Below are 20,518 nucleotides of genomic sequence, written 5' to 3' on the forward strand. Positions count from 1 at the left end.
TCCGCCCAGCTCGGGCCGCGGCGGCGGGCTGGCGGCGGCGCGGGCCGCGGTAACGGCTGTAACGGAAGCGCCGAGGGCGGGGCCGAGCCCAGCGCCGGGGCGGGGCGGGCCGCGAGGCCGGCTCCCTCCCGCGCTCCGCTGGCCGCGCCGCCGCCGCCTCAGACCGCGGGCGCTGCGTCGTCGCGAGCCGGAGGGAGGGGGAAGGAGCCGGGAGTGTCGGGGCTCCGGCGCGCGGAGACCGCGGCGCCCGAGTCACGTGCCGCGCCGCCGACCCAGGGCGCCGGGGACGCGGTGACGTCAGACCCGCGGCGTGGCCGCTGACAGCCGCCCCCGTCACGTGGCCGGGCCCACTCCAATGGGCGGCGCCGGGGCGACCCGAAGTTCCCGGCGGCCCGTGCGGCGGCGGTGGTTGGGTGGTAAGATGGCGGCTGTGAGTCTGCGGCTCGGCGACTTGGTGTGGTGAGTCCGGGCGGCCGGGGCCGAGCGAGATGCGCCGCGGAGCGGTCCCCGCGGGCGCGGGGTTCGCGGCCAGCCCCGGAGCTGCCTTTCCGCGCGCTCCGGGCGGCGGAGAGAGGGAAAGGCGAGGTGCCGGCGCTGCGAGCGATGCTGAGCGGAAGGGGCAGCCGGGCCCCCGGGGACCGAGGCCGAGGGTGGCCGCGGCGGTCCCGGCTCCGAGCCCCGAGACCGCCCCGGGGAGGGCTGCGCTCGGGGCCCGGACGCCGGCGGTCACCGTGGAGGGAGCCCCGACTTGGCGCGGCTGCCGAGGACGCCGGGTCCCCGGGGTCTCGCCGGGGCGCCCCGGGACGCTGGAGAAGCGGGGAACCGGGGACCGTCCGGCCTGGGCCGGCTGGGCGTCATCCGCGGTGCGATGGAACCGACCCGCGCGGGCGGCGCGGCCCGGGGTGCGGAAACGGGACTGCTGGCGCTGCCCGGTGAGGAAGCGGAGGGGGCACTCCTTTACAGCCGAGAGGTTGGCACCGGCCAGTGCCGCCCTTGCTGCCTTCGCGGTCAGGCTTCTGCGTCTCCGACTCCGACCTCCGCCCCAACCCACACTGACCGCCGTCGCCTCGCTCGAGCTGCGCAGTTGGTTACTCTACCCAGAGAAGGGCTTTCAGCGGCGTTTGTCAAAGCCGCCTGCTCTGCTGGTGAATTAAACCAGGCTTAGGGGAAGTCTGCTTACAGAGGGAACTCCTCCCCAGCCCTGGTCGCCGGAAGGCTCCAGACAAGTGACTCCTGACGGTTTTGTTGTTCTGTATTCCTTGTCGGAAGAATCCACAGACATCATACGCAGCTCAGACACGGCTGTAGAAGCCAGATTAAGAACTCTCGTTTGCCAGCTTTTGTCCGGCACTTTGGGTGTCAACAGAGATTTCAGAGCATAAATTGCATGTTGAGTGGGTTGAAGGAGATGGACTGGCTTTTCCAGGGCAAGTTCTGACTCTTTATGTTTTCTCCAGGGGGAAACTCGGCCGGTATCCTCCTTGGCCGGGAAAGGTGAGTGTCTCGCTACGTTAAGAAAGAGATCTTAAGTTTGGTTGTGCTAGAGGTGGGAAATGAAGGATCAGGTACATTTCCCTCAGTAGGTAACACTGAGTTAAACTGGGTCCATTTAAATAGACTCTTTTTTTTTTTTTCTCGTGTAGTATCAATTATTTTAGAAAAGGTAATGAGTGTAACATAAACCAGATCTTTTAATCTGCAATAGTTGTTTTCTTTGTAAATCAGAGATGGTTTATGAAATGTATTCTTTTGTTTTTTTGTTTGTTTTGTAGTACTGGGGATTAAACCCAGGGGAATTCTACCTCAGAGCTACACTCCCAAAACCCTACTTTTATTTTTGTTTTGAAACAAAGTCTCACTACTTGCTGAGGCTTTCCTCAAACCTGCGATCCTCCTGTCTCAGCCTCCCAGGTACTGGGATCACAAGCGCGCGCCACCACCCCCAGCTGAAATGTGTTTTTTTTTTAAACCCCAGAAATTAATTCTAATTTGAATTTAGCTTTATGCTTAACTCTAACAAAAGGAGAAGAAAATAAATTTTCCAGGAAGAGAGAAGCCTAAATGTAGGTTAGTGAAAAGCCAAAGTATTTTTGTCCCAACTAAGTTTAAATCTTCTTCCCCTCTTACCATATGTGCTGCTCCAGTGCATCTTTGCAGAAGTTGGCATCCCAGATTTTGTATGAGGTGATCTGTCATAGCTTTTCCAAACGTTCTGTTTTTATATTCTTGCTAGGAATCCAGGAAATGTCTTTAAACTCTTTGCAATATGGTGTTTTCTGTGCCTCAGTTGCCCTTTATTTTCACTATTTCCTGTCTCATCTCTTCCTGCACCAGAGTATTTTGAAGAATGTCTTCTACATTCCTTCCATAAGGATGGTGAGGGATGGTGATGCTGAGTCCTAACTGCTTGTATAAGGAGAACTATTACAGTAAACGTGATATTGTATCTACTGAGCGCTGTGCTACATGTAGCTACACAGAATTTGTAGAATATTTTGTCCACATATCTCAACAGAAAATGCCACAGAGGGTCAAGTACTAGGACTTTTTATAGTACTAGGACTTTTTCTACATATTCCTTTTGGGGGTTTTGTTTTCTTTTGTTTTACACACTTAGAGCTGTGGAAAGTTGCTTTTCTAGTGGCTGCCGTGTTGCCATCTTTTTCCCTCTTTATCCAGATTGTTAATCCACCCAAGGACTTGAAGAAACCACGTGGAAAGAAATGCTTCTTTGTGAAGTTTTTTGGAACAGAAGATCAGTGAGTAGTAGTCACACGGGTCCCTGTTGCCTGTGTTTGGGTTTCCCTGAGTCTGAGCTGCTGGGAAGCTGTTCTCAGGACCCTTCGTTCAGGCTTCTCCTAGTTGTAAGGATGGCACATCACTCTGGCTTCATGCCTAAATAAAACATGCTGTTCTCATCTTGCAGAAATTGTCCTGGAGCCAATAACAGTGTCAGTCAGGTGAGAGCTAGGGTTCACCGTCTTCTGTGTGTGATGTCACATTGAGATAGTCTCTCCTGTCTTTCTTTACCACTTCTAAGGGCCATGTTTGGTTCTCTTTTAATAATCATGTGTCCTTATGGTACATTCATGGGATCTGTAGTGAAAACTGAAATTTCATATTTTGGGGAGGGAGTGAATTCAGGAAAATTCTACCTCTGAGATACACCCTATTTATTTTTTATTTTGAAACAGAGTCTCATTGAGTTGCTGAGGTTGGCCTCAAACCTGCAATCCTCTTGGCTAGGTATTATGGGCGTGTACTACCATGCCCGACTCATTTATCTTAATAAATATAGTTTAATCCTGTACCTTTTTTGTAAAGCTCCGTGACTTGTTCTGACATTGTTATAGTAAAGGTTCATTACCAGATACATACTAAAGTTGAGGAATCCAGAACCACTAATTTGAGGTCCTTTGGCCTTACATAAGGCCTTATAAGTCACACTGAGGGAAAGAATGTGTATTAACTTGAATTTCTAGTCATTTGTTTAGCTTTCCCATCACTACATGAAGTAGTGATTACATGGGTCTAGCTAGAAAGCTTGATTTGATAAGTGCATTTCTACTTATAATTTTTACGGAAAAATGAACTTTAGGTCTGAAAAGGTCTGGCTTTTCTGATAATTCTAATGCTGATGGCTGAAATATTCACTCCTAGAAAGCAGTATAGAACATTCCATATGAAAATCCTGTATGAACAGCGTGCTTCATTCCTGTAGAAGCTTACACTTTGGAGTGCTTTTCCAGTTTTCATGTTTGCATAGTGTGTTGACCTTCACAGTATAGATCTGCCCCACCCACAACTCTCCATCACAAGCCCTTTGAACAGCCTTGTGATGGCAGTATTTCAAGGGAGTCACTTCCCCAGAGCTGTGGGAGCAGATCCTCTCGAAGAGGGGGCATTGTAACGCTGGGATTCTGGAAGGGAGAGTGTCCTGATGAGAGAACGGTGATTTTTATGTCTGTACTCGGCATTGCTAGACACTGAAGGAACTACTAGGAAGGTGAAAGTGTGGTCCCTGCCTCCAGGTGCCCAGTGTGACGAGACTTAAATAGCCCAGAGGAGGTTGTGTGCAGAGTAAGCGACGCAGGTACCCATGAGAGCGTCTGGAAGGAGGAGAGGACGGCGGGGCATAACGAGGTTCAGGAAGCTTGTGGAAGGGACGAAACAGGAATCCAGCTCTGACGTCTGAGTAGAATTTGGATGGGCAGGAACAGTAAGAGCAGTCCAGGCAGTGGAGAAACTGTTCAGGTGACTGTCAGAGAAAGAGGAGGCTCCCTGCCTAGGTTAACTGATGTGTGGGAGTAACCAAGGCAGTGTGGCTAGCCAGGCTTGGTAAAATAAAGAATGATACATGTCGAAACTACGGGGGGGGGGGGGGGGGGCGACAGCCACTGCTTTTTTTTTTTTTTTTTTTAATGCTGAAAGGCTAAATAAGTAAACAGATTGCTATGTATAACATATACTAGAAATGAGACACAGAAAATTGGAGTTCTTCAATGCACTCACACGCTTAGCCAGGCAACACATGTAGCCAGTAACTGAGGGTGTGCACACTGAACGCAAACATAACCAGCTAGCCGTAGTGGCAGTGACAGTGTGATTTGTAATAAAGGACTGAAGCTGTCTGGAGTGGCTCCACAGACAGGTAGATACGGGGCAACTGCTAGATGGAGCTTTGAGCCTTTACACTCCCTTGATGGAATTTTTTCCACATGAAAAGCTACTTAAGGCCAGACACAGTGGTTTACACCTGTAACTAGCGGCTGGGACAGGAGGGTTGCAAGTTTGAGACCAGCTCAGGCAACTAGTAATGCCCTGTCTAAAGTTAAAAGGGGCTGGGGGTGTGGCTCAGTGAGATTAATCCCCAGTATATGCACACACAACACACACACACACACGTGCGTGCTTTTTAAAGGCTGGATGTATAGGTCAGTGGTAGTGTGTATGTTTAGTTCATGAGGCCCTGGGTTCTATCCCCAGCACTCAAAAAAAAAAAAAAAAAAAAATTAAGTCACCGAGGAACTAAGATGTCATCTTTTTGTAGGAAGGTAGTGATAAATGTTACAAGATAGATTTTATTTAGTTTTTGTTGTGTGGAGGGAGGGTACTAGGAACTGAACCCAGGGACATTCTACCTCTGAGCTATACCCCTCTGAATTTTTAATTTTTTTATTTTATTTGTTTGTTTGTTTGTTTGTTTATTTTTGCGGTACTGAGCTTGGGACTCAGGGACATTCTACCTCCAAGCTACACCCCCAGCCCTATTTTCTAATCTTTTTATTTATTTATTTTCACTTATTTATTTGCGGGGCTGGGGATGGAACTTGGGGCATTCAATCTCGGAGCTATACCCCTTGCCCTGGTTTTTTTATTCTTTATTTTGAAACAGGGTCTCACTAAGTTACGGAGTGCCTCACTAAGTAGCTGAGGCTATCCGTGAACTGCGGTCCTCCAGTCTCCGCCTCCCAAATGCTGGGATTACAAACATGCACCACCATGACCGGCTAGTCTTTTTATTTTTGAAACAGGGTCTCGCTGAGTTGCAAAGGGCCTCACTAAGTAGCTGAAGCTATCTGCAAACCATGATCCTCCAGTCTCTGCCTCCCAAATGCTGGGATTACAAGCATGTGCTACCACGCCTGGCTATAGGTTTTTTTGGTGGGGTTTTTTGTGTTGTTTTTTTTAAACAGGATCTTGCTAAATTGCTGGGGGCCTCACTAAATTGCTGAGGCTGGTCTTGAAACTGCAATCTTTCTGTCCCAGCCTCCCAAGTACTAGGATTGCAAGTGTGTTGCCACCACACCCAGCTATTTACTATCTTTATTAGAAGGTAAAATGTCATCCAGGTGTGGTGGCACATGCTTGTGATCACAGCACTTGGGAGACTGAGACAAGAGGATCGTAGGTTCAAAGCCAGCCTCAACAACTTAATGAAACCCTGTTTCAAAATAAAAAATAGAGCTGGGCCTGGTAGCACACACTTGTAATCCCCGCGCTTCGGAGGCTGAGACAGGAGGATCGCACAGGTTCGAAGCCAGCTTCAACTACTTAGTGAGGCTCTCAGCAACTTAGTGAGACCCTGTTTCCAAATAAAACATAAAATAGGTCTGGGAGTATAGCTCGGAGGTAGAAAAGCCCCTGGGTTCCACCTCTAGTAACACAAAAATAAATAAGTATATAAATAAATATAAAAATAAAATAGGGCTGGGGATGTAACTAAGAGAATGTTCCTAGGTTTGATCTCCAGCACCACACAGACACACAAAAAAGGTAAAATGCCTAGATTAGCTGGTGGCAGCAAATTACTTGGTAAAGAGCTCTGGATTTGTTCCTGGGGCTGAAGTGCATTCCAGTCCTGATCCACCTGCTCAGATCTGAGCAGGCCGCTTCTCCTTTCTCAGCCTCTCTGTCCTCATCCACACTAGGGGGGGATGCTACTCCCTGTCTCGTAGTTATGAAGGAAAAGTGGGACACTAGTTTCTGCTGTGGTTTGGCATAGAGTCAGGGTTCAACAAATATCAGGTCAGGGTGGAAGTCCGTTACAGGAGAGAGAAAAGCTGGTAAGAAACAGGTGCCTATAAATAAGGAAAGTGTGAGAGACAGACACAGATTCTACCGGTGAGAGAGAGAGAGAGAGAGAGAGAGTGAGTGAGTGTGTGTGTGTGTGTGTGTGTGTGTGTGTGTTTGTGTGAAGAAATGTGAGTGGGAGATTCTGGAGGTTGTCAGCCAGGTGTGTTCTTTTGACCAAAAAGGCTTTGAACATGAAACAATACATTGCACCATCTTTACGTAAAACTGTACTGTGCCTCACCAGGAAGTTCATGCTTCCGGGATCTGATAGAAGTACTCTAGATCCAGACAAAGGAGCCAGGCAGACAAAAAAGCAGGCCCCTTGAGTGCGGGAAGCAGAGGCTTGATGAGAGTGTCAAGCGATGAGCTGCTGGGTTGCAGAGGCCACAGCAGGAGGAGCGCGTCTCCATTGAGCAGGAGCGTACTCAGGAAACTGGTGAGGAGGTGGTGCAGGCGCAGTGCGGTGGATTCAGGGATGGGGACTGGTACGTGGAGGCAGATCTGTGAGTGGCTACAGTGAAGCTGGGCTCCCCTGTGCAAGTGTGCTCCCGTCCCTCCGCCGGCAGCTTATCAGTTCCTGGCCCAGTTGGAGAGGGTCTGAGCCATTTAAGAGGCTGAGACCAGAGGATTGCAGGTTTGCGGCCAGCCTCCGCAACTTAAGGGAGGTCCTCTGCAATTTAGTGAGATCCTGTTTCAAAATAAAAAGAATTTTAAGCCGGGCGTGGTGGCGCACGCTTGTAATCCCCGCGCTTGTAATCCCCGCGCTTGGGAGGCAGAGACAGGAGGATCGCGCAGGTTCGAAGCCAGCCGCGCGCGCTGGTTTAGGAGACCCTGTTTCCAAAATGAAAAATGTAAAAAATAGGTCTGGGAGTGTAGCCCGGAGGTAGAAGGGCTTCCAGGAACCCCAGTACCACCAAAAATAAAAAGAATTTTAAAAAAATAGGGCTGGGGGTGTAGCTCAGAGGTAATATGGCCCTAGACTCAATCTCCAGTACCACACATTAAAAAAAGTACTCATTTCCAAAACTGATATACTGCTTATGGAAAAAATATATGGAATTACAAATTTTTTTTAGCAAGGACCTCTTTTTATTTTTTTTTCCAGAGAGGTATTTGGGCCTTAAGCTTTTGAAAATAAAGTCTATGAATACTACTGTAATCCACACGAAATATTCTATGAGACCCTAAAAATTAAAATAAATTTAAACTTTCTCAGACAACATAATAGTAGTGGCTGGTTACCAATTTTATTAGATAAGTTGGTTACAGAATTTTAATTAGCAAGGACCTTTATTAAAGTAAAAAGGATAATGCCATATAACAAGATATAGGATGGTCTGAATCTTAGAAACCTGACTTTTCTTTCTCCCTTACTCTGACAAAACACCTAACAACTTGTGTTGGCCTCTCAGTGTTAGGAAGAGAAGACCAGGCCTCCCTGATGAGGGTAGGTCTTAATAAGATGGCTGGATTCGGCGCTGTAAACTAGATAGCCGGGTTAAAATTACCCATGATCATTTTTCTTTGTTTTTTGTTATACTGGGGAGGAACCCCAGGGCATTCTACCTCCAAGCTACACTCCCAGCCCGATTATAATTTTGAAACAGGGTTTCCTTTAGTTGCTGAGGCTGGCCTCAAACCTGTGATCCTCCTGTCTCAGCTTCCCAAGTACTGGGATCATAAGCGTGCTGTACCACCACGCTTGGCTGCTACAACCCTTTTAAAGAATTATTTTCATGTAAATACAAAGGAGAAAATAGCTTCAGCATATTTCCATGTGACCACAATCAAATGTTGATTGTCAAGTGCTTGAGAGCCCACCTTGGACAGGTCTGGTCTTAGACCTGGCCCATCAGAGAAGAAACAAAGCTCAGGGTTTAAAAACGTCATCAGTGGGCCAGGCGTGGTTGCACACGCTTTTAATCCCAGCATTAAGGAGGCTGAGACAGGAGGATCCCGGTTCGAGGACAGCCTCATCTACTTAGTGAGGAGGCCCTTTGCAACTCAGTGAGACACTGTTTGAAAATAAAGAATAAAGCCGGGTGTAGTGGCGCACACTTGTAATCCCCGCGTTTGGGAGGCGGAGACAGAAGGATCGCGCAGGTTTTAAGCCAGCCGCGCTGGCTTAGGAGACCCTGTTTCCAAATAAAAATGTAAAAATAGGTCTGGGAGTATAACCCTGAGGTAGAAGGGCTTCCAGGAACCCCAGTACCACCAAAAAAAAAAAAAGAAGAAGAAGAAGAATATAAAGAATAAAAAAATAGGGCTGGGGGTGTAGCGCGGAGGTAGAATGCCCCTGGGTTCCATCCCCAGACCCACAAAAAAAAAAAAAAACAGTCATCAGTGGCCGGGCATGGTGACGGACACTTGTAATGCCAGTACCTGGGAGGCTAAGACAGGAAGATTGCAGGTTCGAGGCCAGCTTCAGCTACTTAGGCCTTCCACAACTTAGTGAGACCTAATTTCAAAACAAAGAATAAAATCAGGGCTGAGCGTTTAATTCATTGGTAGAATGCCCCTGGGTTCAATACCCTGCACTGTTAAAAAAAAGAAGTCATCAGGGGCAGGGGACAGGGAGTATTCATTTGGTTTGCAGGTGCTTCAGAAATGGAAGTGAGCCTCTTCAAGAATACTGTGGACAGCCTGAAACTAAATAACTTAAAAAAGTACGGAAGAACAAGAAAGCTTACTATGGACATACAGCGGGTAGCTTGCAAATGACTAATTCAGGGTTTCCTTAGCAGTCTTCACATCTGCGCTCACCTCTGCTCGTTCAGGAAATGGCTAGAGTTGTTCTTATTCTTTTTTCTGGAAAATTGAGAAAAGCTCCCAGTTGGGCGAGGTGGTTCACAGCTGTGATCCCAGTACTTGGGAAGTTGAGACAGGAGGATCCAGGCTTCTAGACCAGCCTCAACAACTTAGATCCTGTTTCAAAATAAAAAATAAAGAGACTGAGAGTATAGCTTAGAGGTAGAATGCCTCTGGGTTCAGTCCCCAGTACATAAAAATAAATGCCCAGGATCCCAGCCTGAGGTGTCTTTTACACAAAGCCACTTCCTTTTTTTTTTTTTTTTTGCAGGTCTGGGGATGGAACCCAGGGGCATTTGACCTCCGAGCTACAGCCCCTGCCCTATTTTTTATTCTTTATTTTGAAACCAGGTCTCACTGAGTTGCAGAGGGCCTCACTAAGTAGCTGAAGCTGTCCACGAACCATGATCCTCTGGTCTCAGCCTCCCGAATGCTGGGATTCCAAGCGTGCCCACCACGCCTGGCTACCAAGCCACTTCTTTTTAAGCAAACGTGAAATTTTATTAGAAAGGAATATGAAGTATCTGAGCAGTCAAGGCAGAGAAGGGCAGAGACGGACCTGGACATCGAGGCAGAAAGAACCGAGGCCCTTTCTGGACCTTGCTTACATGTTCCACTCTTCGCACCCTATAAACCACGTTTTCCATGGGGTAGACACCCAGCCACTGACAGCACCCACAAATAAATATAGCTACAGGTGCTAAAATTATACAGATACAAGAGTTTGAGCTTTCCAGAAGCTTCTAGTGGAAAAGATAAATATACGATGATTACATTATCCAAGTGAGGAGTGTGTGCAGGCTGCAGGCAGTGAATGCTGGATAAGCATTAGCAAGGACGGGCCCCGCACCGCGGTAGGTCTGCAGAAGCTTACCCTGGGCTGTCAAAATCTCAAGTAGTTGAGAGACCAGGAAGCACTGAGCAGGAGGAAACAAAGTGGTCAGAATGTTCAGAAGACAGGCGGTGCACCAGGCTCCTCAGAGGGGCAGGCCTGGCTGCGTGTGGCGTCCTGAGCCCTGCTGCAGGAACTCCTGGGAGGATGTCTGGTGTGTCACGGGTGAAACCTTGTGAGCAGCCCTTTTTCTTTTCACCTGCCAGTGCTGGCATGCTTTCCCACACCAACACCATGCCACAGTGGGTGGTGAGGGCTACTTTTTTTTTTTCTTTTTCTCAGTAATGGGGATGGAACCCAGGGGAATTCTACCTCTAAGCTACACCCCCAGCTCTATTTTTTATTCTTATTTTGAAACAGGGTCTCACTGAGTTGCAGAGTGCCTCACTAAGTAGCCGAGGCTGTTCGCGAATCACAATCCTCCCGTCTCAGCCTCCCGAATGCTGGGATTACAAGCGTGCGCCACCACACCCAGCTTGTTCTGGACACTTAACTGAGACCACAGGGTCCCCATGCCAGGGTTGGACAGTGGCATTCCTGGAGAGCGTCAGTCAGGCTCTTCTCTCCCAGAAGCAGCACTTTCAGCCCCTACTGATGACTCCCTTTGTCGATGTCACTCCATGATGGTGTAGACGGCACAAGTTCATGACCTCATCCACCATTTGGGAATGGTTTCCAGTTTTACAAATTCTCAGTTTATATCTGCAAGTTTTCCTTGAGGTCTTTAAAATAATCTTTAGCCAGGCGTGGTGGTACACACTTGTAATTCCTACATTTGGGAGGCCGAGACAGGAGGATCGTGGTTCACAGACAGCCTCAGCTCCTTAATGAGGCTCTTTGCAACTCAGTGAGACCCTGTTTCAAAGTAAAGAATAAAAATAGGGCTGGGGGTATAGCTCGGAGGTAGAATGCCCTTGGGTTCCAACTCTAGTACCAAAGGAGGGGGAAAAAATCTCTACTTAATTTGGAAAGTCTTTATTCTGTATGTGTTTCCTGGTGCCCTTTTTTTGTATTGGGGATTGAACCCAGGGATGTTCTACCTCTGAGCTACATACCCAGCCCTTTTTTATTATGAAACAAGGTCTTACTATGTTGCTGAAATAGTCTCAAATCTACAATCCTCCTGTCTCAGCCTCAGGAGTACTGGAATCACAGGTGTGTGCCACTCCTGGTCCTCCATTCCTGAATAGCATAGACTTAAACTGTAGCATTTCAGCAATACTCAGTCTCTTTCAGTGTTTTAAAGGGGGAAGGATTGGAGGGCAGGATAGAAATGATTTACTAAGTACTGCTCACCAGATCCAAATGAAAAGGGGACCCACGTCTCCTGACCCCGTCCTCGTGCTCACCTTTGGACTTTGGTTCTCAGCCCCAGCCCACCCCACCACTCGGCGTCAGGCTTCAGCCCAGCCTAGATGTCCAACTGAAGGCCAAGACACATGCGAGGACGTTGGGATTGGTTACAGACACCTCCGGGCTACACTTCCCAGACCTATTTTATATTTTTATTTGGAAACAGGGTCTTGTAAGCCAGCACAGCTGGCTTCGAACCTGCGCGCTCCTCCCGTCTCCGCCTCCCAAGCGCGGGGATGACAAGCGCAACGCGGGGATGACAAGCGCGCGCCACCACGCCCGACGGAAATGCTGGGTTTTAGAGTCAGTTTGAGTGAGGTGATCTGAGGGTGACTTGTGGCAGGTCTGTGTAAGCAAGTGAACAGACTTTGTAGGAAGTGTGTGAGGACAGCAAGGTGCGTGGACTGCTCTGGGCCACGCAGGCCAGGCAGGAGCTCCCCACCAAAGCCAGCCTGCAGACCAGGAAGTCACAGCACAGTCGGAAGAGCCTGTGTCCTGTCCTGCGCAGAAGCTTTTAGTGTTAACTTGATTTTCAGAGATAATACGTGTTTATAGTTCAAAAGAAAAAATCAGCTCTAAACAGTAGAGCTATTCCATTCATCCCCATCGCTCAGCCATCAGGCTCTAGTTTTCTGTGGCATGCCCCTCCAGAGAATGATTCAGAATAAAGAAGGCGGGTATTCAGAACCAGGTGTACACACTTTTAATTCCAATACTTAGGAGACTGAGAGGATTGTAAGCTCGAGGCTGGTCTCAGCAACTTAACAGGTTTCAAAATAAAAAATCAAATAGGGCTAGGGGTGTTGCTCAGAGGTAAAATGTCCTTGGGTTCCATCCCCAGTAACGCAAAACAAAAACAACAGCAACAACAAAGGCACCAAGTGGCACACGCCGATAATCCCAGTACTTGGGAGGCTGAGGCAGGAGGATTGCAGGTTCAAGACCAGCCTCAATAGCTTAGTCAAACCCCGTTTCAAAATTTAAAGGGCAAGCCAGGTATGGTAGTGCACACTTATGATCCCAGCACTTAGCAGGCTGAGACAGGATCGTGCGGGTTCAAACCCAGCCTCGGCTACTTAATGAGGCTCTCAGCAACTTAGTGAGACCCTGTTTCCAAATAAAATAGGTCTGGGAGTATAGCCCAGAGGTAGAAAGCCCCTGTGTTTCATCCCCAGTACCACCAAAAAAAAAAAAAAAAAAAAAAAAATTTAAAGGGTTGAGGGTATAGCTCAGAGGTAGAATACCTATGGTTTCAATTCCCAGTACCAAAAACAAAACCAAAAAGAAGAGCAGAGCCTTCTGGCATTTTTTTTTTTTTTTCCAGCACCGAGGGTGGGACCCAGGGGCATTCTACCTCTGATCTGCACATTCAGCCCTATTTTTTAGTCTTTTTATTTTTTGAAACAGGGTCTCACTGAGATGCGAAGGGCCTCACTAAGTAGCTGAGGCTGTTCACGAACCACAATCCTCTTGTGTCAGCCTCCCAAATGCTTGGATTACAAGCGTGCGCCACCACGCTCGGCTCACCTTTTAAGCCACTAGTGGGCAGCCAGCCTCACTCCCACGCCCTGAATGTTCCTGGAGGCCATGCACTCTGCGAATGGTTATTGAGCCCCAGTTATGCGCGCCAGCCTAGCCATGTACCACAGTTGGAGGGGTGCACTACTGGCTAAAAGGCACACCCACTTCAAAAAGAGGGAACTTCCATGCTGTGGCCTTTAGGGGAAAAAAAAGTTCAGCTGGCCAAAGTAATCTTAAGTTTGCTTTGCTTGTAAGAGGTAATCCTAGGCTCTGGTGCATTGGTTTTTTGTTGACTTTTTCTGATGCAACAGGATGCCTCTCTGACAATAGGTCCGTTTCCTAAGTAGATTAATGTACTTTGTTGTTATCCTCTTAATGGCATTTTTGTGCTGTCTCTCTGTTTAGAAAACCATATTATCATTTCAAAGATGGCTGTAGAGAGGAGAATGTCATTGTAGTATCTCAAATTCCTATCTTGAGGTTGAATGGAATTTTGAGTACTGTTCCTTCTGGCAGAAATCAGTAATCCATTTAAAATGTTATGACCCAAAAAATGGTGTTGATTATTGGTGCTTCCTCAGCCAACGTCTCAGCCTTTGCATTCTCTCTGAGTTTGAATTTGACGGGAGGCTGGGTGGTGGGTGGAAGGCAGTAGCAGGAAGAGTGGGTAGGAGGAGCACTTCTGGGAGCCTGTGCTCCCAGCTCCACAAAAGCTGCCTGTTGTTGTTCTAAAACACACTCAGCTGCAGCCCCAGGAGGCGGTGGCAGGCCGGGTGCTGTGGCTCCCACACTCCGTCCCCGATGCCAGTGTGCCCTGTTGTAGCCACCCCATTTGCTTAACTGGCACCGCTTCTGAATGCCCCAGAGTCCTTCAAGTGAGCATGAGGAGAGGCGGGGGAGTCCGTATTGCCTTGCTTCCCGGAAATGGGTAATGCACAGGCTGCCCGAGATGGAATTCATCTCAGTGTTCTCACCCGTGTGTGTGTGTGTGTGTGTGTGTGTGTGTGTGTGTGTGTGTGTGTGTGTGTGTGTGTGGTACTACCTCTCAGCTTTACCCCCAGCCCTATTTGTTTATTTGTTTTTGTGGGATGGAACCCAGGGGCATTCTATCTCTGAGCTACACCCTCAGCCCTATTTTTTAGTCCTTTATTTTTTGAAACAGTGTCTCACTGAGTTGGAAGGGCCTTGCTAAGTAGCTGAGGCTGTCTGTGAACTGTGATCCTCCCGTCTCAGCCTCCCAAGTACTGGGATTACAAGCGGCCACCACGCCTGGCTACCTTTGTTTGTTTGTTTGTTTGCTTGCTTGCTTGCTTGCTTTTGCGGTTCAGGGGGTGGAACCCTGGGCATTCTACCTCTGAGCTACACCCTCAGCCCTAATTTTTATTATTTTGAAACAAGGTCTCACTATGTTGCAGAAGGCTTCACTAAGTAGCTGAAGCTGGCTGCAATCCTATGATCCTCCTGTCTCACTAAATTATGCTGAGGCTGGGCTCGAATCTGCAATCCTCATGTCTCAGCCTCCCAAGTACTGGGATAACAGGCATGTGCCACCCTGCCCGGCTAGACTCATGGCTTTCTTGCATTGAATCACACACAGGCATCATGGCCGTGGTTGACTCTCAGCGCTGGAGGCACACTGTCTGTCTCCGTGCCTTGTTTCAGCTGGCCATGGATGATGACACGCCTTGCCCTGTCTTCTGCCTTGCACTTGCAGGTGCAGCCCAGGGCTCTCGTGTTTGTTCTGACCTATGCCAGAGCGATTAGCACAGCACTCAAGGTACAGGCAGCTGGCGGGGTGGCAGCATTACCTGTATGTGTAGAAGCTAGCACGCTCACTATCGTTAGTGCTGCTGTCACTGGCTTTCACTCAGGAAAGCACATTAGGTTAGTGCGCTAGCCCAGCTCTACATCCTTAGCCTGACCCACTTTTTCTGAAGGTTATGCTGTAAAACCTATGTCGGTTACAGGATGAAACATGTTAATTAACTGATGCCTTGCCAAGCCTCTAATACTCTATTATCCTTGGATTCTGTACGTCGAATGTCATCTAGGGAAACCATAGAAAGGCAGCGGCAGCAAACGTGCTCAGGCTAGCATGGCAGGCCAAGTAAGTGTTCTAGAACTGACAACTGACTGCTCTTTTCTTTTTTTTTTGGTGGTACTGGGTTTCCTGGAAACCCTCCGGGCCACACTTCCAGACCTACTTTATATTTTTATTTGGAAACAGGGTCTCTTAAGCCAGCACAGCTGGCTTCAGACCTGCGCGATCCTGTCTCCACCTCCCAAGCGCGGGGATCACAAGTTTGTGCCACCACGCCCGGCTTGCTCTTTTTCTTTTGCTGTGTTACACTTCGAGGATAGAAACTACAAATTAGATCTTAGAGGGGTCTATGTGTGGGCGAGGGGAGTACTAGGGATTGAACCCAGGGGCATTCTGCCTCCAAGCTAAACCTCCAGCCTTCTTCAATTTGTTTTGGAACAGGGTCTGGCTGAAAGCCTCTGTACATTGCTGAAGTTGTCCTCAAACCTGCAATCCTCCTGTCCTGCCTCCCAAGCACCGGGATTATAGGCGTGTACCACCACACCTAGTGTGTTCTACCTTTATTTTGAAAAGAATCTCAGAAAGCTGGCGTGGTGGCACATGCTTTGTAAACCTAGTACTCGAGAGGCCAAGATAGGAGGATGGTAGACTCAGAACCAGCCTCAGCAGCGTAGTGACGGCCTTAGCAAGCCCCCAGTTCCAAATAAATGAAATCAGGCTGGGGATGTACCTTGAAAGTAGACTGCCCCAAGTCAGTCACAGGCATGCAAGAAAAGGTGTGGTGACACATGCCTGTGATCCCAGTAATTGGGAAGTTGAGACAGGTGGGTTACAGGCTCGAGGCCAACCTCAGCAACTTAGTGAAATCCTCAATAACTTAGTAACACTCCATTTCAAAATAATAAAAAAGGGTATAGATCAGGAGTAGAATGCCCCTGGGTTCAATCCCAGTGCCACACACACACACAAAAAAAATCTCATTTGTAAGGGCTTCCTTTTGTGACTGCTGCCCTCATCCCAAGCCATATGTCTTATGTGCTTTAGTAGCCATGGATACCATCATCTGTGAACAAATATAGGCTCAGAAGCTGCAAATATATGTAAGAAGAGCAAATTTTAGAATACATTACATTTCTTTTTTTCATTTTTCTTTTGTGGTACTTGGGTTTAAACCCAGGGGTATTCTACCTCCAAGCTCTCCCCCTACCCCCAGCCCTACTTTTTATTCTTTATTTTGAAACAGAGTCTCACTGAGTTGCACAGGGCCTCACTCAGTAGCTGAGGCTGGCTGCAAACCTGTGATCCTCCTGTCTCAGCCTCCCAAGCACTGAGACTACAAGTGTGCACCACCACGCCCTGCTTACGTTTCTTCAGCCCTCACCAAATCCCTGATTCTCAGTTGATGAGCAGATCGTAAATCCAGTTCACCTTGATGTGCAGCAAGTATTTTCCTGCACAGTAGTGCTGTCATGGTGGTTTGTTTTTTGTGGTATGTTCTGGGGATTGAACTCAAGAGGCACTCTACAAACAAGCTACATCCCAGCCCTCTTTATTTTTTCATTTTGAAACAGTCTTGTTAGGTTGCTGAGGCTGGCCACAAACTGGAATCCTCCTGTCTCAACCTCCCTAGTAGCTAGGATTACAGACAGGTACCACCTCACCTAACCTGGTTCACAATGCTAGCGACCCTCGTTCCCAGGGATTCGTATGTGCCTTTGCGCTGCACAGTAAGATAAGTAACAGTCTCCAGGTATCCTGTGCCTGAGCAAGTGCCAACTACGTGTGGTTGGGCATTGAAGGCTGGTGAGTGAGAGTAGAAATAAAGTGTGTGTGACATGGCCAGGCATGGTGACGCACACCTATAATCCCAGTGCTTAGGAGGCTGAAACAGGAGATCACAGGTTCAAGGACAACTTCAGTAACTCGGGCTCACGACCACTTAGTGTGACCCTGTTTCCAAATTTTTTTTAAAAAAGGGCTTTGTGTAACTCAGAAGTCGAATGCCTCTGGGTTCAATCCACAGCACCACAGACACAAAGACAATAGTGTGTAACATGATTTCACCTGAGGGGCGTTCTCTTGTGGACGCTCTTTGAGCGTTCGCAAAGAAAATACACTTTGGGCTTAAGAGTTTAGGATGGTTGGTAACATGTTTTTCAAAACTGTCGGGCCTTCAAAGTCTGGTCAAAGCAGAAGAGTATTTGCGTTGTGCTCTGGTGAGATTTTTGTGCTTTTATCGTATATGGTGTGGATCCTACCCTCTCTGCATTTGCTTTCTGCTAGTGCCTGGATCAAAGTGGAGCAGCTAAAGCCATACCATGCGCACAAGGAGGAGATGATAAAGATCAACAAGGGGAAGCGCTTCCAGCAGGCGGTGGACGCCGTCGAGGAGTTCCTCCGGAGGGCCAAGGGCAGAGACCAGGTGAGAGGTGGCAGCGCCCACCTTGGCACCAGGTTAGTTGTTTGCTCAGTTACTAGCAGATAAACTGCCACCCATACCCACAACTCTGTTCATAGGAGATTCCAGCGAGAGCCACTTCAGTGTTAAAGTACCCGCCTTTGCGTGTCAGCTTGGAACTCCATGCCCGCGGCTCACCTTCCTAGTAGCTCACTGCTGTTAGGGAAGTTGTTGGACCAGGAGGAATAGCTCAGCTTCAAGTGCAGCACGGAGCTTAGGAGCCAAGCTTCTGCGGTGCACCCTGCCTGGGTTTAAATCTCACCTCCTAGCTTTGAGACTGGAAAAGTGACTTGGGTTTTTTTTTAAAATATACTTCCCACGATGTAAGTGGGGGTGATTGAGGAACTTAATTCACAGGGTGGCTGTAAGGATAATTCCCAGAGAGCCGGCAGCAGTGCACGGCACATGTTGGTGGCAACAGCAGCTGTTGTGGTGGCTATCACTATTATTATTAAACTTTCAGACCTCATCCCACACTTCTGCTGATGACAAGAGTCGGCGCAGTCCCGGTGAGGAGAGAAGTAGGCCCAGCTCAGGTGATGAGAAGCGCAAGCTTAGCCTGTCTGAAGGGAAGGTGAAGAAGAGCGTGGGAGAAGGAAAGAAGAGGGTGTCTTCAGGCTCTACAGAGAGAGGCTCCAAATCCCCTCTGAAAAGAGCCCAAGAGCAGAGTCCCCGGAAGCGGGGTCGGCCCCCAAAGGACGAGAAGGTTTGTCTTACTGCTGTAGCTTCCGGGTTAGTGAGTCCTTCTGTGTAAGGTAGAGCCGACTCTGCAGTGTGCCTCTGCTCGCCCAGTGGGCGTGCAGTCTTGAGCATCCTACAGCCCAGGCAAGAGATGGATGCACCCGTGTGACGCAGGAGCACCTGTGTGACGCAGGAGCAGGAGAGCGTGCCCCTGAGCCAGCGTGCCAGGGCCGGCCATGGGAAGGGCCGTGAGCAAGGAGGAAGGCGCTGTAGAGGAGTGAGGCCTCTCCGTAAGGCAGCCTGGCCCTGGGTCCTGGGCCCCAGGCAGCTGTTGGAGCTGGCTGGCAAGGTAGCAGTGTATGCCAGGCTGTGCCCGGTCATCCTGAGGCAGAGAAGAAGGCTTGAAGCCCGAGGAGGTCCAAGCCAGGTGCACGTTCACAAGGGCCATAGCAAATCCTGAAAGGCAGGTGCCAGGGGCCCACCGGCAGAGGTGTTCCTGTGATCCAGCAGCAGGTTATGTGCAGGGTGAGTGGGGAAAGTGCTTTCCAGTTTCACTCCTGGGAAAATGGCTCTGGGCTTCATCTCACACAGACGGGTCAGGAAGTGGACCTGGCTCCCAGGAGAGAAGAGAGGGCCGGTTCTGTGGGCGGTTTGGGGTTTGTTTGTGTGGTGGTGGGGAGCAAAGCCGGGTCTCACACTAGGCAAGTGCTCTTCCACTGAGCTACGTCCCCCCACTCCCCTTCTGTTTCGAATGTCATTCATTCATGGCGAGGCCTAGCAGGACTAGAGATGTAGGCTTGGGAGGGAGGACAGTTGAGTCGTGAGACCTGAGGAGCGCGCCTTGGAAGGTGAGGCAGAGGAGACCGGGGCTCTGCAGGGAGAAGGCATGGTCAGCGTGGCGGCGGCAGTGCCAGTGGCCACTCAGTCGGGCCTCTCTTACTTCTTGCCGAAGAGACCCAGGGGCATTTCAAGATGAAGAGGTGGGCTGTGTTGGCCGCACCGGGTGAGATGCCCAGGTGCAGGATGAAGGGAACTGCCTGTCTGGCCAGTGGGGAAATGCTTGCTGCAGAGCCGGGCAGCAGGTCAGACACCAGCGAGTCAGGCGGCGGGAGCGGGCAAAGCCGCCCAGAGGGAGGAAGGAATGGCTCAAGCGTGTGGGGAAGAGCAAGAGGGCCGTGCTCAGTCCATCCCAGGGCACCAGCCAGCCCTTGCCTGCTCATCTGCTTCCCGCAGGAGTGCTGGAACGCACATTTGTACACAAACATCCTCATTTTAGTTTATTTGTTTTATTATTTTTGTGTGTAGGCATGTGTGATACTGGGGATGGAAACCAGGGGCTTTCTACCTCTGGGCTGCATTCCCAGACCTATTTTATATTTTATTTGGAAACATGGTCTTACTACATTGTGGAGGGCCTCACTAATTAGTTGAAGCTGGCTTCGAACCTGCAATTCTTCTGTCTCAGCCTCCCAACTACTGGGATTACAAGTGTGCACCACCATGCCCGGCTTAAATATCCTCAGTTTAAATGTTAGAAGCAAATTCAAATTTTAAAAACACTTAATGATGCCGGGCATGGTGTAGCACACTTGTAATCCCAGCATTAGGGAGGCTGAGACAAGAGGATCAGAGTTCGCAGCCAGCCTCAGCTACTTGGTGAGGCCCTTTGCAACTCAGTGAGACCCTGTTTCAAAATAAAGAATAAAAAATAGGGCTGGGGATGTAGCTTGGAGGTAGAATGCCCCTGGGTTCCATCCCCAGTAATGCAAATAAAATAAAATAGGGCTGGGGGCCCAGTACCACAAAGGAAAACCTTTATGGGTTGAAAGGAACATATCTGGTTAGATCTGGTTAGTTCCAGCCTATAGGCTGTCACCATTTAGTCTCTGGTTAGAGATGGTCTTTCTTACTGTTAATGGTCTAAAACTAAGGTAGCAGAGAAAAGCTAGTGTCGTGGCCCCTCCCTGCCTATGAGCCAGGAGGCAGGGAAGGTTTAGAAAACTGTGCCAGCTACCTGAGCACAGTGGCTCACATCTGTAATCCCAGTACTTAGGAGACAGACAGGAGGATAGAAGACTTGAGGCCAGCCTCAGCAACTTAGCAAGACCCTGTTTCAAAAGAAAAAGGGCTGGGGGTATAGCTTGGAGGTAGAATGTTCCTGGATTCAGTTCCTAGTACCAAAAGAAAA

The 20,518-nt window shown here is 49.0% G+C and overlaps 1 protein-coding gene across 5 annotated transcripts in view; it reads left to right on the top strand.

Moving 5' to 3' along the window:
• Positions 1-355: 355 nt before the first annotated feature.
• Positions 356-20,518, top strand: part of GLYR1 (glyoxylate reductase 1 homolog) — a gene marked incomplete at both ends in the record, with an annotated part of 39,777 nt that continues 19,614 nt past the window's right edge. For 2 of the 5 annotated variants that reach the window (XM_080702132.1, XM_080702133.1), the window contains 5 exons: positions 356-459; positions 1,458-1,494; positions 2,680-2,759; positions 17,475-17,613; positions 18,113-18,355. In XM_080702132.1, the coding sequence (XP_080558258.1) occupies positions 356-459; positions 1,458-1,494; positions 2,680-2,759; positions 17,475-17,613; positions 18,113-18,355 (603 nt within the window). The remainder of the gene's footprint in view (positions 460-1,457; positions 1,495-2,679; positions 2,760-17,474; positions 17,614-18,112; positions 18,356-20,518) is intronic. The other 3 variants (XM_080702135.1, XM_080702136.1, XM_080702134.1) reach the window with 2 other exon arrangements.

Source organism: Muscardinus avellanarius (assembly GCF_963383645.1).
Source record: "Muscardinus avellanarius genome assembly, chromosome: 10".
In the NCBI taxonomy this organism is placed as follows: domain Eukaryota; kingdom Metazoa; phylum Chordata; class Mammalia; order Rodentia; family Gliridae; genus Muscardinus; species Muscardinus avellanarius.